At 44.2% G+C, this 16,508-nt stretch overlaps 1 protein-coding gene and 1 long non-coding RNA gene across 7 annotated transcripts in view; one reads left to right on the top strand and one right to left on the bottom strand.

Moving 5' to 3' along the window:
* The window catches only part of actn1 (actinin, alpha 1), a 260,652-nt gene extending 249,389 nt beyond the window's left edge, over positions 1-11,263 (bottom strand). For all 6 annotated transcript variants that reach the window (XM_063051909.1, XM_063051926.1, XM_063051944.1 and 3 more), the window contains exon 1: positions 11,018-11,263. In XM_063051909.1, coding sequence (XP_062907979.1) covers positions 11,018-11,128 — 111 coding nt within the window. In that variant the 5' untranslated portion in view covers positions 11,129-11,263. The remainder of the gene's footprint in view (positions 1-11,017) is intronic.
* Positions 10,065-16,508, top strand: part of LOC134348489 (uncharacterized) — a 39,729-nt gene continuing 33,285 nt past the window's right edge. The window contains exon 1 of the long non-coding RNA XR_010018432.1: positions 10,065-10,118. This is a non-coding gene — a long non-coding RNA (uncharacterized LOC134348489). The remainder of the gene's footprint in view (positions 10,119-16,508) is intronic.

Genomic DNA, 16,508 nt, shown 5'->3' with positions numbered 1-16,508 from the left:
GGTGGGGGGAGGTGGAATGTAACAGGGAAACTATTCTCACACTGTGTTAATGGAGCTCTGGGTGAAGAGAACCGAGCTGGATCAGGGGTTTTGTTTGTTGCTCATGCCATTGCAGGAGGGCTGACATTACAGTTCGGAAATCCCACTGAGACATCATTGCTTTGAAATCCGCCGCCTGCTATCCATACACCTCTGCCTTATGAACCGCTTGCTATGGAACAGATGTAGACTTAATTGCCCGTGAAAATAGCAGTTACATAGATAGAACTCTATAAGAAAGAAATTAAAAACATAGCCCTTTAACCCAAGAATTGCTGCCGCGTTATATTAAATTCTAGTGCATTTAAAATCTTCCCACTGGATTTTTCACCGTGCTGTTTCCTTTGACATTTGAGAAGGGTTCAATGTTAGCTTTGTGGCATGGTGGGCGGAGCTAAAGATAGCACCCGAGGGCAACTTCTCCCAGCTCATCAGCGAAACAGTTAAATTCTTCCTCTTCTAATGTCCCTATTTTGCTCTTCAGGGGTCCCATAGGGATCTTTGATCTACAGCGGCACTCAAAACTGCGATCCTGCACTTTGGCATTTTCCATTCTCGGAGTTTGCCGATCAGACATGTTTTGGTACGTCCAGGTTTGGCCTGAAGTTGGGTGACTTTGCAGCCTTGCACAGCCCCCGTGGACATGAATTTCCGCCAATGTCGTCAGCTGAAGCATAGTGGGAGCCGGAACAACGAAGACAGTGAGAGTGGTTGTTGGAGGGTAACTGATCTCTCTCTCTCTCTCTCTCACACAAGGGTGAGGGAGAATATGCTGCCAATTCGCGAGTCGGGGAACTCAAAATAAAAAGCAACATTTCAGACTGACTGTAATATCGAAATAGCGACTGTTGTCTCTCTCTCACTGTGGAAGCAGCAACATCTGTCTCTCCCTTGTTAGCGAGTGAGGGAGCCTGTGGGATGTCGAAATGTTGGAGTGACCAGGTAGTTTCTGATAGACTGTGTAGACCATGGTCTCTCTTTGGGGGCTTTGCCATTGCTTGCATGGTGGGTGGTGGGAATGCTGATGCTTCTTGGTAGAATTAAGGGGGGGGAAGGGTTTGATGCTGCTTGTGCATAGAATGGGGTAGGGGGCTTTGGTGTTCTTACATTTTTTTCTGTCATTCATTCTTTGGGATTTTTATTTGGTTTCGAGGATGCCTGAAAAATGTGATAATTTCAGGCTGCACATTGTATACATTCTCTGATATTAAATGGAACTATTGGTGGGCTTGGGTAGTTGTGGGACATATTGCAGATATCTACATCCAGATACTTTTTTTTTGGAGGGTTAAAGTTGGGGAGGTGGAAGTGGTTGAGGGAAGCAACCTATCAGAGTTTCTGTCTGCTATACATCAAGCTACATGTGAAATGGCCTGTGTGAGAAACCTACTTTATGTATTCTAAAGGTCTTCTTTATATAAATTATCTCATAACAAAAACAATCCTATTGGCATCAGTTCAAATTGCACTGGAATCAGCAATGGCCCAGACTCTCTGCTAAGTACCTAGTGGCTCCCACTCACCCACCTTGCTCCTCAACTGGTCTTCCCTTTCACCTGCCAGCTTGTACTGCTACCCCTGCCATCCCCAACACCTTTTTATTCTGGCTTCTACCCTCTTCCTTTTCACTCCTGATGAAGGGTCTCGACCCAAAACGTCAACTGTTTATACCCCTCTATAGATGCTACCTGACCTGCTGAGTTCCTCCAGAATTTTGGGTTGTGTTGCTGAAGATTTCCAGCATCTGCAGAATCTCGTGTCTATCAACTAATGTATTTCAGTTTGGAGTCCCAGTGCATAGAAGAAAATACTACCTTTATTTGCATGTCACCATTATGCAAGTCCAATTTTCCTACTACAATATCTTGTGATGATCTCTGAAGAAAAACTTCCAAACACTCTTTCTCTACCTGAAGGCCCAGAGTACTGTGTATCTTTACAATGCTTCCTGTTGTTTCCTAGTTTCTGTAGGGGGCTTAACCAGCAACAGAAGGCATCGGTCCCAAGTTTGACATTCCCCTCATCTGAATTCATACACACCTGCACTTTTAACATGGTGAAATTTTTTCTGGTCTCTCCCCTCCCGTCACATCTCCCACTCTCGTAAGAGTGCAACTTCAAGTAAAAGTAACGCATACTGTGGCTTAAGGATGGAATCTCTTACTGAGGTTAATTGGTACTATATCTACAACAGCAGCGTAATATAAATTTACACAGGGAAGTTTAAGGTCAGAGGGAGGAGGGTATAAGTAGATTTAAGGGTAAATTTTTCACAGAACAATTGGTATCTGGAAATGAGCTGTAGAGGAGGTGGTGGAAGCAGGAAGAGTAACAACATTTAAGGGATTCTTGAGTGAGCGAGGCTTAGAGAGAAATAGAATTAATGCAGGCCAGTGGAATTAACCTAAAAATAGGCATGATGGTTCGCATAGGTGTGATGGGCCAAATGGGCTATTTCTATGCTATACAATTCTTTAACTACTGTATGACAAAGAGTACTTTACACAACGCTTAATACTGTGCAACAGAGAGGAAATTTCATCCAACTTTCACTGATAATTATCCACCTAGACTCCCACAAGACTTAGCACTCTAAGCAAGCTGCGTACTATATTCAACCTCAAACAGCAGCATGATTCAACTTTTGGCTTCCACCATGATCACTTTCTTTATCAAGTCTAGAGCAGCAAGAGAAAAAAAAATGTTACCATCCATAATACTTCCAGTGAGCACAACAGAATCAGCTATGCAAATTCCATCTTGCCCTCTCCGCTCCATACCTGCAAGCTATCCCATAAACAGATTCCACTGTACATCTCCCATTACGAACTGTTTCTCTGACGACTGATCAACGTGTCTAAACTAATTAGCATCCAAATGCCTATGCTCCAAAACCAGAGAAAATGCATTCAAATCCAACCATACCATTTAAAATAAATCAAATGCTGTTTTGTAGAATCTGTATGCAAAACAGTGGCATGTTAATCATGATCATATGACTGTAAAGTGATGCAGAGGAGAAAAAAAAAATCAGCCTGTTCCCATGATTTTTGATTTCCATTCACCATTCTTCAGGTCAGGAAACCTGTTGCCATGACCTAATCCGCTCTATAAAATACAGAAGAGTACAGTGGCAGCAGGAATTGCTCAAGAAAGGTCAAGCAACATCTCCAGAGAAAAAGTCACTGATTCAGCCTCATGATCTTTTATCAATCTGACCAACGACCAGCTCCAGTGTCAAAACAATGTGTGAACCCTTCACGATGCTTATAAGCTGCTAAGCAGCCCAGGTACTTACTTCTCATTACAACTACTGGTGAACAGTACATTTCAGCCCTGCAGTTCAGGATTTCTTTTTAAATGAGAAAGAAATTGCACATCAGAATGATGCCACATTAAATATCTGTTTCTTCACCATTGCCAGCATCCTTGATGGCTTAAAAAGAAATTGCACTGGAGTCTCTTTCAAACTGCTGAAGGATATTACAATGAGTCAGAGACTAGACTCACATAATGGAGCTCACCGACACTTGCACGCCTCATGTTTGAACTTGACAGCCACGTAGCGGACACATACCACAGTCATAGAGTACATACACTACAGGAAGGATGTGGTGCAATAGAGAGATTCACCAGGATGTTCTCTGGAATGGATAGTTGTAGTCATCGGAAATTGGATCAGCTGGGTTTATTCTGACGTAAATATCAGAGGCTAAAGAGTGACCTGTTAGAGGTTCATACAATTATGAGGTAAAAGTAGATAGGATAAAATCCTTTTCCCAGGGCAGGGGACTCTGGAACCGAAGGCACTGGTTTTAAGGTGAGAAAGTTAAAAGGAGATCCAAGAGGAATTTTTTTCAGTGACAGGAACAAGCTTCCAGAGGAGGGAGTGGAGGAAAATACAAATTACAAAGTTTAAAAGGTGTATGGTACAGGTATTTGGAGAGGAAAGGCATTGAAGTACACATGCCGAAGCTGGTAAGTGAGATTAGTGCTGACAGGTTTCAGGAGCAATATGGATAAGAGGAAAGGGTCATTTTCTGATCCATATGATTCTATGATTCACAACCACTGAGCATTTCAATATCAAACTCTTGAAGTTAATTATCTTTGAAATCTAAGCAAAGCATGAAAGCACTACACTAGGACACAAAGAGAAATGCAATAGCTGTCCAGATGAGCAGATCGTTGGAGTGATGTTCAACAGCATGGATGAAATAGCTGGTTCAAAAAGGGGTCCAAGTCAGAATCAAAGAAACGTAAAAGTCAGGATAGCTGGAGTTGGTTGACAAGGGTGGGACGGAAAAGTTGTCACAATCCCCCACATCAATTTGTGAACTGCACTTGATATGTAATAGTGGACGAGAGCCAGGACAGGGTCAGAGGTGAAGGTTTCAGTCTTCCTGACACTCGACTTCACAGTGACTAGATATACTCTTAAGCCATTTGTTTCTGTGGAAGCACAAAAGGGGAAAGAAAAAAAAAATGAATGAATTGCCCTCATAAATGAAAAGGAAATTCAGATCTTGTGTAACAAAAGCCACAAAATAATCAACCACACTTGCCAAGCCACATTGTCATTTACAATTCCATAATGCAATCTTTGGAATTGTGTCAAAGCATTTCATAGACCCAGCTGAAGTTCAAAATTGATATGATTTTTTAAAGTAGCTCCCTTGAACTTGAAAGACATCTCTTTAAGAAATGCCTCCCACAAGCAAGCTGAAAATGCAATTTGCACCATAAAATGAGTGTTTAATTGCCTGGCAGAGCTCAATACTTTTAAAGGTCAGCAATTTTTCAATATGATCACTTCTCCATTGGTGAATCTCCCAGTTCAGATGCAGCTACACCAATTAACCGTGATTATTTTTCCATAGAGTGGTAAACAAATAGAAAGCATCCAATTCTCACTTGATGAATTGGGAACTGCATAGTGAAATGTTAACATGAAAATAATGTTACCATACCTGCTTGCTGTGCAAAACTCAATTCAAACTTTTATACTGACATTTTATAAACAAAATTGACAACCAATGAACTAACTTTGGAGGGAGTGCATTGCTGTAGTTTGGACAAAGAGAGCAACCAACAATGGCATTTGATGAATGACAACTGTCCTGCTGAAGAAATAAGTTGTTCTCGTGACAATGGGAGGATTCTGCCATTTGATGCCTTGCAATGGACATCAGGCAGTTGGGGCTCAGGTCTCACATCTCATCCGTAAAAAAATGTAGCATTCCCTCAGTACTGTCCTTCACTGAGATATCAATATATTCTCACAGATAACATCCTTATAATGGCAGGTTTGGGAATTCTGACCCTATTGTTAAGGGACCGGATTGAGAGTGATGTGCTACAAGCGAGTTTTTTGTTGCACCTGCACAATACATGAACAGTACAGATATATACACACACACATATATCCCTTTCCTCTCCCTTGTCCTTTTCCCAACAATGGTTTCCTTCTCCCTGCCCCTCTTCCCACTCTCAGTCGACAATCAGAATCAGGTTCATCATCACTCACATGTCATAAATTTTGTGGGTTTTTTGCGGCAGCAGTATCATGCAATACATAAAATTACTACGGTACTATGAAAATAAACAATTTTGACTTTGGTATAGTCAAGGATGCTTTCAGATTTAAGCCTACTCTGTTTTGCCAAGTTTTCTCAATCATGGAAACTAGAGAGCCACCGTGCACCCAACTTGGGGAAGAGTAATTTCCTTTCAGTTTCCAACACAACAATCCTTACTACTTTCTGTCTACCAAATGAGGACAAGATTAAAATTCACCTGTGATTCTTGCCACTAACTAATCAACTGTGACACTCACCATTACAGCCTGCCTCTGATCAGCTACTTGAGGAAGTGCCAGGCTACCAATACCTTTCGAACAATAACCAGGATTTATAGGGACAAAGATAGCAGCAAACGCTTCATAAACTGTTGATGATCAGCTTGTCTGTGAAAATCATCAATCCCAATCTTACCTCAATCCAAAAATCGCCATTGCCCTCTGTAACCCATAGATGTTTTAGTAACTTGAATATTTATCAATTCAAAGTAGAATTTGCTTGAGAGAAAGATAGTTAAAAACATGTTTCATTTTAAGCTCTATTTTTATGACTGTTGTTACAAGTGTGATCTGATTTTGCAGTGTCAACATCTCCAGCACTCTATAATTAACAGTGCCCATCCAGTTAGCAGTCACTCTCCAAAGTCTACTTGCACCCGTCCTTTACTGCTTGTACAGTGCTTCTGTGAGGTGAAGGACACACAGAATAAATAAAAATGCAAGTGTAAGATCGCACTATGTGGTTTAATAGGCAGACGTGGCATCTTTGAAGCACCGTGTAGGTCTGGAAATCCCCAGTTTCGATCCCTTACATGTACTGAATTAACTGATCTCAGAGGTGATTCTGCAGCCAGGCTGGCTCAACCTTAAATGCAGAAGGCATGCAGCATCTCAGAAGCTGCATCACAACACGAGTTGCAATGCACTTGTGCATTGAGGGAAGGGGAGACATCCAGAAGCCGGGGGGGGGGGGGGGGTGGTGGTAAAGCATCCTTAAAGATAAGGAAAAGAACAGCAGCATTAACCCTACCGGAGTAAACTGCCCACCATTTCATAGTCAAAGTGACAAAGTCCACCAGCACATAAACTGCAATTGGGGCCCACAAAGTTACCACTGACCCAACACCCATGTTCACTTCTCACACTTTATTCCCTCACATTCCCCAAAACTCTGGCCTGCTTTTATCACTCACCAATGCACTAGGCACAATCTACAATACACAATTAATCTACCGACCAGCATGGCTTTGGAATACAGGAGGTACTCAGACCACCGAAAAGAAACACACATGCTCACAGGCACAAACCCCCACGGACTGCATCATAAGTTCGGAGTGGATCCAGGTGCCGGGAGCTGTGGGGTAGCAATTGTATTTGCTTCAGCACTGAACCATCCTTAGCTCCTTTACAGTGCAAATGGTGCAAGTCTTATAGGACTCCTAAATTATACAAAATTGTGGACTTGTATATTATTGGCAACAACTTTCAGATCATCAGAGACCATAGTGCAGAGGCAAACCTTTGTAACACGGTGGCATCCTTCCACAGACAAAAGGAGAGAGACTGAAAAGTCAGAATTAGAATCAGGCTTATTATCACTGACGTTGAGAACACAGTACAGGCCCTTCCTTTTAGCCTACTCCAAGATCATTCTAACCCTTGCTTCCTACATAGACCTCCATTTTTCTTTCACCTTTGTGCCTAAGAGACTCTTAAATGTCCCTAATGTATCTGCCTTTACCACCACCTCCAGCAGTGCGCTTCATGTTGGAAAACCGGGCTCTGACATCCCCCCCCCATACTTTCCTCCAATCACTCTTCCGTGGAATTTGATGTTTCGTGGCAACAGCACAGTACAAGACATTAAAAAATACTACATTACCACATAAAATTAAATAAATACAGTGAAAGAGGAATAATAATAGTCTCATGGACAATTCAGAAATCTGATGGCGGAGGGGAAGAGAGAGTACCTAAAATACTGAGTGTGCATTTTCAAGCTCCCATACCTCTTCCCTGATGGTAGTAATATCCTAGATGGTCAGGGTCCTAAATGATGGATGCCACCTTCCTGAGGGAGCTGCTTTTAAAGATGTCCTTGATGGTGGTGATGGAGCTGCTGCATCTACAATCCTCCGCAGTCTCTTTCGATGTTGTGCACTGGAACCTCCATACCCGGTGCTGTATAATGTATGGTAGGACTGTTGCAACACCTTTCCCTAGCAAACTTACAAGCTGCATCATGACTAGCAAACTGTATTTTCAACAGTTTGCTGCTTTCACAATTCCAGGGGATATCCTGGATTCTAACCTCTTCAGGGTAGCCCATGGTACCAAGCCAGCAGTTTGAGTGTATGTGCTGAATTAATATTTATTAAACGCAGTGACTCTATCTAACTCCACCATCTCCTCTGGCAGCGAACTCCAGACATCAAGCATGCTCTGTGGATGAAAGCTTCCCCCTCAATTCCTATTTGAGACTCTCTCCTTGCATCTTAAACCTACACCCTCTTGTTTTTGATATCCCTTCTACGGGGATATTAAAATTTAGCTCTCGACAACGTTGTAATTGGTCATTCTGTGTATTCCAGCTGAATTATTACACTGCTGATTATCATGTGTCTTGTGAAGCAATAAAGCCATATTTTATTAGAACCAGAATAAAGCTGTTAGCATTTGATATCTGGTGTGGAGGAGGAGGAGGGGGAGGGAAAGGAGGTCAAGTCTGTGATGGCACATACAATTTCAAAAGAAGCTAAATCAAAACGAGAGCGCTCAAGTATTGCAAACACATCACAAGTGTGCAAACACAGGTTTAGTTATATGATTCAACATTCCTGCTTTGCACTGAACAGTACACTTGAAAAATATAAAACACTGGAAGATCCTCCGATTTAACTGCTTCCATAAAAGGGCCTGGGAGGTGACTGAGTGTCAAATAATTTTGGTAAAGATGACAAATCAAAGGATAATACTGGGCCAATGACCCATGGAACAAAGATCAAAATAAAAAATCCAAAGCAGATAATCAGAAAATAACCACTACAATCAATATCATACTGAGCCACGATAATGCCCAAAATTTACAAAACAACCCTCACCACCCTGGCCATGAAACCAACCTGTATGCTCAAGTTCCCTGTTCTGTATATCTCCTCATAAAATCAACAGAATCTGACTGTGTGAAACTAAGGAGGAATTTTACATAAATGGACAAGAACAAATTTACATTTCAGGCATGCTTGGATCCTAACTACTTTACAAACTAAAAATGCTTTTCATAATTCCAATTGGATTTTCTTTTCCTGTTCCCATCTGAATACGAATTTGTCTTACCTAATGATCTAAGGGGTGGGGAGGGAAACAGTACCCCAACACATAGCTGATAGTCACTGCCTTCATGACACTGACCACTGTCTATAAGATGCAATGTCCTAGACAACACATCAAGAATTCTTCAATGGCATCCCTCAATCCCCATCAGCAGAAGGGTACAGAAATCTGGGAATGCAGTCACACCTATCTCCAAGTCACACACCCCTCCTGGCTGGAAATAGATTTGCCTTGCCTTCCTCAGCACGGAGTTTCAAAGCTGTAACTTTATAACCAACAGCTTTGAGAGAGTATATTTATCATATGAGCCACAGCAGGAAGACAGCTACACTTAGTGGACTGGCTCTATCAGTGACATGAACACCCCTTTATTAACAAAGTCTAACGGCTTACACCACTTAGTTTTCTGAGGCTCCATCTTTCTATTAGTATTTAAAACCGGGACATCTACAAACAATTTCTTAAGAAGTTAAGCTCCTTTCTTCAAACATTTTAGTCCATTCCTTAGGCCTGATAAACAGAGAAGGAGGAGATTAAGAGAAAAGCCTCAGTCACCTTCACTCAGTAACAATGACAAGAGAGTTTACAAGGATTTACACTCTTATCTGAAGGCAAGCAGTAAAAGAATGTCACTTCTTTGTTAAGTCAGAAATACTCAGACATTTAAAATGATGTATACCTAATACAGTGAAATGACCTAATCCAAGAAACCTCTGGCCAAGACAAATCAAACACTTGCATAGAATGAGTGTTACCATTTTTGGACATGACTGTACAGTATTAACCCAACCCTCATACTTTACAATCTCTTAACAGCTCTAAATATTTCTCAGCGTTGTCTGAAAGGTACCAGAACCTTTTTTTATACCACCTAAATCTACTTTTGTCAGTTTATGGTAAAAGAGGAACCATTTGTAAACTCAGGTCAAGCAAAACAGACTGTGATTCCGAGGTTGAGGGAAAAAAAACCTGAGGCAAATAAAACCACAGCATGTTTCACTTTAACAGAATTGGTCCCAGGCAGTAAATCTAACTATTAACCGCTTCCTACTAGCTAAAGCACAAGGTGCGATTCGAAGATTAAGCTCTATTTGCTTTCTGCCTCATGTCTGACGTTGAAGCGGCCCCGGGAGGAGTTAGACGACTGTCCGGGACTCAGTAACGCCAGGTGAGAGGGGAGAGCGGGACAGCTTCGGCCTCTACAAGTGCCCAGAGCTCCAAACAGTCTGAACTCTGGAGGTGATTAAAATACAGCGCTCGGCTAAATATTCTTCCAGGAAGAAAGGGAGACCGCGCGCGCGTTTATATCCACCGCTACCACCGCCGATGGCGAAATTAACGAGAGTGGATGTCATCGAAACTTTTATTTGATCCTAGTTTAAAGTGAAGAACTGACACTTGGGAAGCCTCTGCTCCGCGGCGTGGTGATCTGAATGTTGCCCAGCCAAGACTGGCTGAGGGTGGAAATCAGATTACAGAGGAGATTACCTGTCTAAGGCCAAACCTGGCTCGTGACACTCCCTACCTTACCTTGGCAATAGAAACAAACCTCCTTCGTTATGAACACCTACTTTTGTCCCTTCAAAACTATTATCTGCCTCTGCGTGTTTGCAAACCCGGGAAGAATATCGGGCACTGCATTGCTCAATAAACTCGTCCAGCGGCCATCTGTTGCACACAGAACTTCAGCACTCCCCTCCAGCAGAACCCACCTACTTTCCAGGAAGCTCCCTAGTCCCTCTCCCATCCCAGACCAGATATGAAAGCGTAATGACTCGGAAAAGATTTGGTGAAAAAGAATTACGAATCACAATCTGCGGCTTTCACGATTACTGTCTGCCCTTTTTCCAAACCCCTCCCCCCATGAGAGTTTATTCATTTACGAGGCGCAAAAACTCGCTCGAATACAGAGTTTATATAATACAAAGCATCAGGTGATTAGCAAAGGCTGTCATTTAACCGAATGGATACGTAAGCAAGGAGGATAATGCTTTGATCCTCTCTATGTGAATACAAACAGCCGACTGTGCAGAGATAAAAGCACCCAGACAACGCACTGTTACTTGCCTTCCTCTGCTGCTTTTCCCAGGCAGGATCCAACAAGAGATCTCTGTCCCAGTCATCCTCCTGCTGCATGTAGTCATCGGACTGCGAGTGATTTGATTCATAATGATCCATGGTTCCGCTGGTGTCTTGCTACAGTCCTGCTTGCAAGGTAGCACTCACTAGAGTACAAACAGCGGCACTCCCCTCCGCTTTCTTTTTCTCTCTCTAAATGCGGCTCTCCCGGCTCCAGTCACACAGAAACCCAGCGCCAACCCCCCCCCCCGCCACGGCCGCGGAAATCCCGCCCCTCCCGCACCCATTGGTTGCCCCGCGCCGTCCGCGCCCACTCCCATTGCAGGAGCGGCCCGTCTGTCACTGCCGCCGATTTGCGCCGGTGGCTTGTGATGTTAGAGGGTGTAGTGGGGTGGGTGGCTGTGTGTGTGTGGTAGTCTGGGGGGGGGGGAGTCTCTCTTGTGTGATCGACAGTTATCATCAGACCGTGCCGGAGAAATAGAGATGTTTGTGATTTATTACAATCATCATTCGCAGCCCTGCACGTTCAGGCAAAGTTAGAAATGCAGCAGAGGCATCTGCTGAAAGTCTGACGCTATTGGAGTTGTCATTTGTTCCATGAAGCGGTACATCCACTCACGCTGTGGATGATGGTGACTGGTCTCAGATGCGTTTCCCCGGTGTGAACACTGCATTTCGCGGAGCAAAAGAGGAAATACGTGCGGCCATTGATTGTCATAATCCTACTGAAGTGAAAATGCATGGCAAATAATCTGCGAACAAAACACGACTGCAAAGGAGGCCGCAAGAGGTTAACTCGGTGGACAAAAATGCGAATTGTGTATTTTGATACCAAGGGAAGCTCGGAGCAAGTGGGAACTGTCTTTCGAGTCTGCTTGTAAACAAGTCCTAGAGTTAACCGCGATCACGTCAGTAATTTGAAAGCATAGGGATAGACGGGGTCTTTGCTTGAATTTAAAAAAACGATCTTTATGGAAGGGGCCATTGGATACATAGATAAATTACACCAATGGAAAAGATCGCGGCATCCCTACCCGTCCCCGTCTCATAACACCTGGATCCGAAAAGGACATGCGGCAATTTACAAAGGTGGTACTGGCTGCATCTTAATGGAGGCACGAGAAAGATTACAGAGGCAGGAAACCTGGAGTAACGTACAAAGCCGGTTGGAGGAACTCAGCAGGTGAGGCAGCATCAATGGATGGAACTGAACAATCGAAGTTTTTGGCCGAGACCCTTCATCAGGATTGAAAATAACGAGGGCAAAGGAGAATAAAAGAGAAGGAGCACGAGATGCCGGGTGACAGATGAATCCAGGTGAGGGGCAGGGGGTACAGTAGGAATCTAACTTGTGGTAACCGTTCTCCCCTATCCATTATTTCCCTTATCCTTCTGCTACATTATCCCCTCTCTTTCAGCGCCCTCGCTGTCATCACCCGCCCATCACCTACACCTGCAAGGTCCACTGTCCTCTCCTATCGGATTCCTCCTTCCGAGGAGAGGTGGTTCGCCTGCCATCTCCCCTTCTTACATCATTCCCATTTTCCTCATCCAAACCCCCTACTTTCCCCTTCACCTATCACCCACCAGCCCGTGCTCCACCCCTTCGCCATCCACTTTGGATTTTTGACTTCTGCCCCATTTCTTTCTAGCCCTGTTGAGCGGCCTCGGCCCGAAATGTACTACCATCGATGCCTCCTGGCCTATTGAGATTCCTCCTGCATTTTTCCGCCTCGTCTTTACTCAAGAAAAAGCTCCTTGGCCTAGAGGAAGTCGTTGAAGATTCCTTGGATTGATTCTTCGGAGGGAGGATTCCAGGCCCTGAAATTAAACGGCCTGGGACTACGTTCGTGGGATGAGCTCAATGAAACGCTGAATTGTTCATCGCTTGATAACAACGCGCAGGTGAAATGGTTTCTCTGTTTGGAGAGCAACCATTTCCGGCTGAGATTAAAGAAAATTCTCTTCACTCAGAAGGCCGTGAATTTTATTAGCGTATTCAAATATATTCAAGGCTGGGGCCCATAGGGTTTTGAGTAGCCAGGTGATGCAAAGATCGTGCAGGAAATTGGTGCTCGGGGCAGATTATCCATGATGACGACACCAGAGACTGCGGGAATCTGGAGCAACAGACGATCTGATGGAGGAACTCTGGGGGCCAAGCTACATCTGCGGGGTTGTGTGTAGGGGAGGGTGTTGACGTTTCAAGTCTAAACCCTGCATGAGTCCCCGCAGCAGATTAGAGCCATGGTGGCATTGAAAGCCCAATGGCCCATGCCTGCTTCTACATTTTTATATGTTCTAATGTAAACTACAATAATCATTATTCGTAGACAGAAACCATATTAACTATATGGTCGTTCCATGAAGAGATTAACGGTTACATCATTGATCTAAAGCCCGTAAAATGATCTATGCATTGAAGTGGGCAGCATCTTTCCCCAGAGAGAAAGTAGCGGTGACGGCAAACTCTAATTCACTGAATATGGTCTCAGACTTCTGACATCAGCTGGGATGGACACGGGGGGCTTGTAATAAACCTCTAGCTTGTTGCTCGCAAACAACAGGAATTCTGCAGATGCTGGAAATTCAAGCAACATACATCAAAGTTGCTAGTGAACGCAGCAGGCCAGGCAGCATCTCTAGGAAGAGGTACAGTCGACGTTTCGGGCCGAGACCCTTCGTCAGGACTGGGGAAGGGTCTCGGCCTGAAACGTCGACTGTACCTCTTCCTAGAGATGCTGCCTGGCCTGCTGCGTTCACTAGCAACTTTGATGAGTGTAACTTGTTGCTCGGCCCGTGTTTCCCCCCGCCCCCAGCTGGAGGTTGGTAATAAAGTTCTAAAACCTCGCATTTTTTTTCTTTGAGTACACTGGAGAGACTGGCCAGCGCTACATTCGGGACCAGGAGACTTGGGGTGACTGCAGTGCAATGGGTAGTACTGCGCTCGGATCGTAACTGCGTAGAATCTGTGCTTTAATTGTGCTTCAAGTATGAAATGGACTGAATACTCATTGCCTTGTCAGATCAATCCAACGTATTCTTTAAATATATATTATCATGCCTCTGTAAAAACAGTGAACACGAAAATATGAGATATTAACGGTGCTCAGAGCGTAATCTTCATGATCGTTTACTGCAGATAATTGTTTCCGAGGTGACGGGGGGGGGGGGGAATGACAAAACTTCCTCACACCTCGCAGCTTTTGCGGCATCAGCTCGTTTGAAAAGTCATTCACATCATCACGAAATGCCTTAGTGGGATTCTCCCACCCAGTTTCTTATTGCATATAGATGCGCGTCCGTATTTGAGGGAGGTCAGGCCTTTTGCATTTAAACAAAATCACTTTTTTCCCTCCTAAAGTCATAAATTCTTTTCTCATGCAGTAAATATCGCGGATTAGGCAAACATCCCCCCCCCCACTTTGTCATTCTCTGTCTCGCTCGCCGCGTTAACCCAGTGACCAAACACATGCATACCACAGATTAATGGCAAACTTCTGTCTGCCGGTGGCACAGAAAAAATGCGAATCAAGACGAGTGCGGGGATCACTGTTACTTCACCCGGGGTTTATTTTGCCATCTAAGGTAGTCTGTCATCTCTCAATATAGGCACAGATTGAGCTGAACCCGCCCCCACAGAACGAGGAGATATAGCCCAGAAAACTCGCTACCATATAAGGAAAAAGTTAAAAGAGGCTGGAGGTGACGTTAAGCAGTTCTAGGATTGAGACAAGACACATTGCGAGGGCTGGGGGAGCTTTAACCCTGCCCTGAGCGACACAATGCAGCGAAGACTGGTGTTAAGCCCCACTTGTGACCAGCTATTCAAGTGCTGGGCACCTAGAAGCCTGTTAGCACTTGTAATCACTGAGCGCAGTTTTATTTACAATGATCGTAGCGTGCAACAACCCGTAAGTCTTAACAGGATTGTGGAAGAACTGCCCCTTTTTATAGTTAGCCGTAGCTCCCTCTCTGGGCTCAATGGGTGAAGTACACCGGCTGCTTCAGGCTTCACAGGGGAAAATGGAAACGGTAAAGTGATGTCAAACGAGTCTATAGCGGAAGCTCTGAAAAGAAACTGCAGCAGCTGGGAGTCTGAAAATCCTAGGTCAGGCAGTATCCGTGGGAAGAGAAACAGCAGTATAACGGCAGCCTCAATTGAAAAAGCCGGGTAGCGTTTGTGAAGACAGAGAGGCTTCTCATTTCAGGCGGATGACAAGTGAGCCGAAATAAAATCAGAGCGCTTTGGAAATTCTCAGCAGTTCAGCCAGCGACAATGGAGAGGAGGTGTTAGTATTTCAGCAGAACTGAAATATTAAGAATTTGGACGTGCTAAGTTCTTAAAGTATGTACGGAGATTCGAGAGTGGTGGTAGGAGGAGAGTACTGGGGAGGGTGAGTGAGTGGATGAATGATGGCAATAAATGACGGAAACTTTGGAGATCCGTACCAGAAGTGGGTACCTTGATGTGGAATAAACAGAAAGTGCCTTGGAAATACTGAACAGGTCAGGGTGCATCTGTGGAAAGAGACACGGAGCTAATGTTTCAGGAAATGTTGACACTGTTTCTCTCCCTGCCGATTGTAGCCTGACACGGCTGCAGAGAGACAATAGACAATAGATGCAGGAGTAGGCCATTCAGCCCTTCGAGCCAGCACCATTCACTGTGATCATGGCTGATCATCCACAATCAGTACCCTTTTCCTGCCTTCTCCCCATATCCCTTCCCTCTGCTATCTTTAAGAGCTCTATTTCTTGAAAGCATCCAGAGAATTGGCCTGAGGCAGAGCATTCCACAGAACCACAACCCTCTGTGTGAAAACGTTTTCCTCAACTCCGTTCTAAATTGTCTACCCCTTATTCTTAAACTGTGGCCTCTGGTTCTGGACTCCCCCAAGTCTCCTGCCTCTAGCTTGTCCAATCCCCTAATAATCTTATATGTTTCAATCAGATCCCCTCTCATCCTTCTGAATTCCAGTGTATACAACCCCAGTTCCTCCAATCTTCCAACATATGACAGTCCCGCCATCCCGGGAATTAACCTCGTGAGCCTACGCTGCACTCGCTCAATTGCTAGAATGTCCTTCTTCAAATTTGGAGACCAAAACTACACACAGTACTCCAGGTGTGGTCTCACCAGGGCCCTGTACAACTGCAGAAGGACCTCTTTGCTCCTATACTCAATTCCCTTTGTTATGAAGGCCAGCATGCCATTAGCTTTCTTCACTGCCTGCTGTACCTGCATGCTTATTTTCAGTGACTGATGAACAAGGACACCTAGATCTCGTTGTACTTCCCCTTTTCCTAACTTGACACCACTCAGATAGTAATCTGCCTTCCTATTCTTGCCACCAAAGTGGATAACCTCACATTTATCCACATTAAACTGCATCTGCCATGCATCTGCCCACTCACCCAGCCTGTCCAAGTCACCCTGCATTCTCATAACATCCTCCTCACGTTTCACACTTCCACC

The sequence above is a fragment of the Mobula hypostoma genome, chromosome 1 (genome assembly GCF_963921235.1).
Source record: "Mobula hypostoma chromosome 1, sMobHyp1.1, whole genome shotgun sequence".
Classification (NCBI taxonomy): Eukaryota; Metazoa; Chordata; class Chondrichthyes; order Myliobatiformes; family Myliobatidae; genus Mobula; species Mobula hypostoma.
Note: the sequence above shows the minus strand (reverse complement) of the source record. Positions and strands in the feature narration are given on the sequence as shown.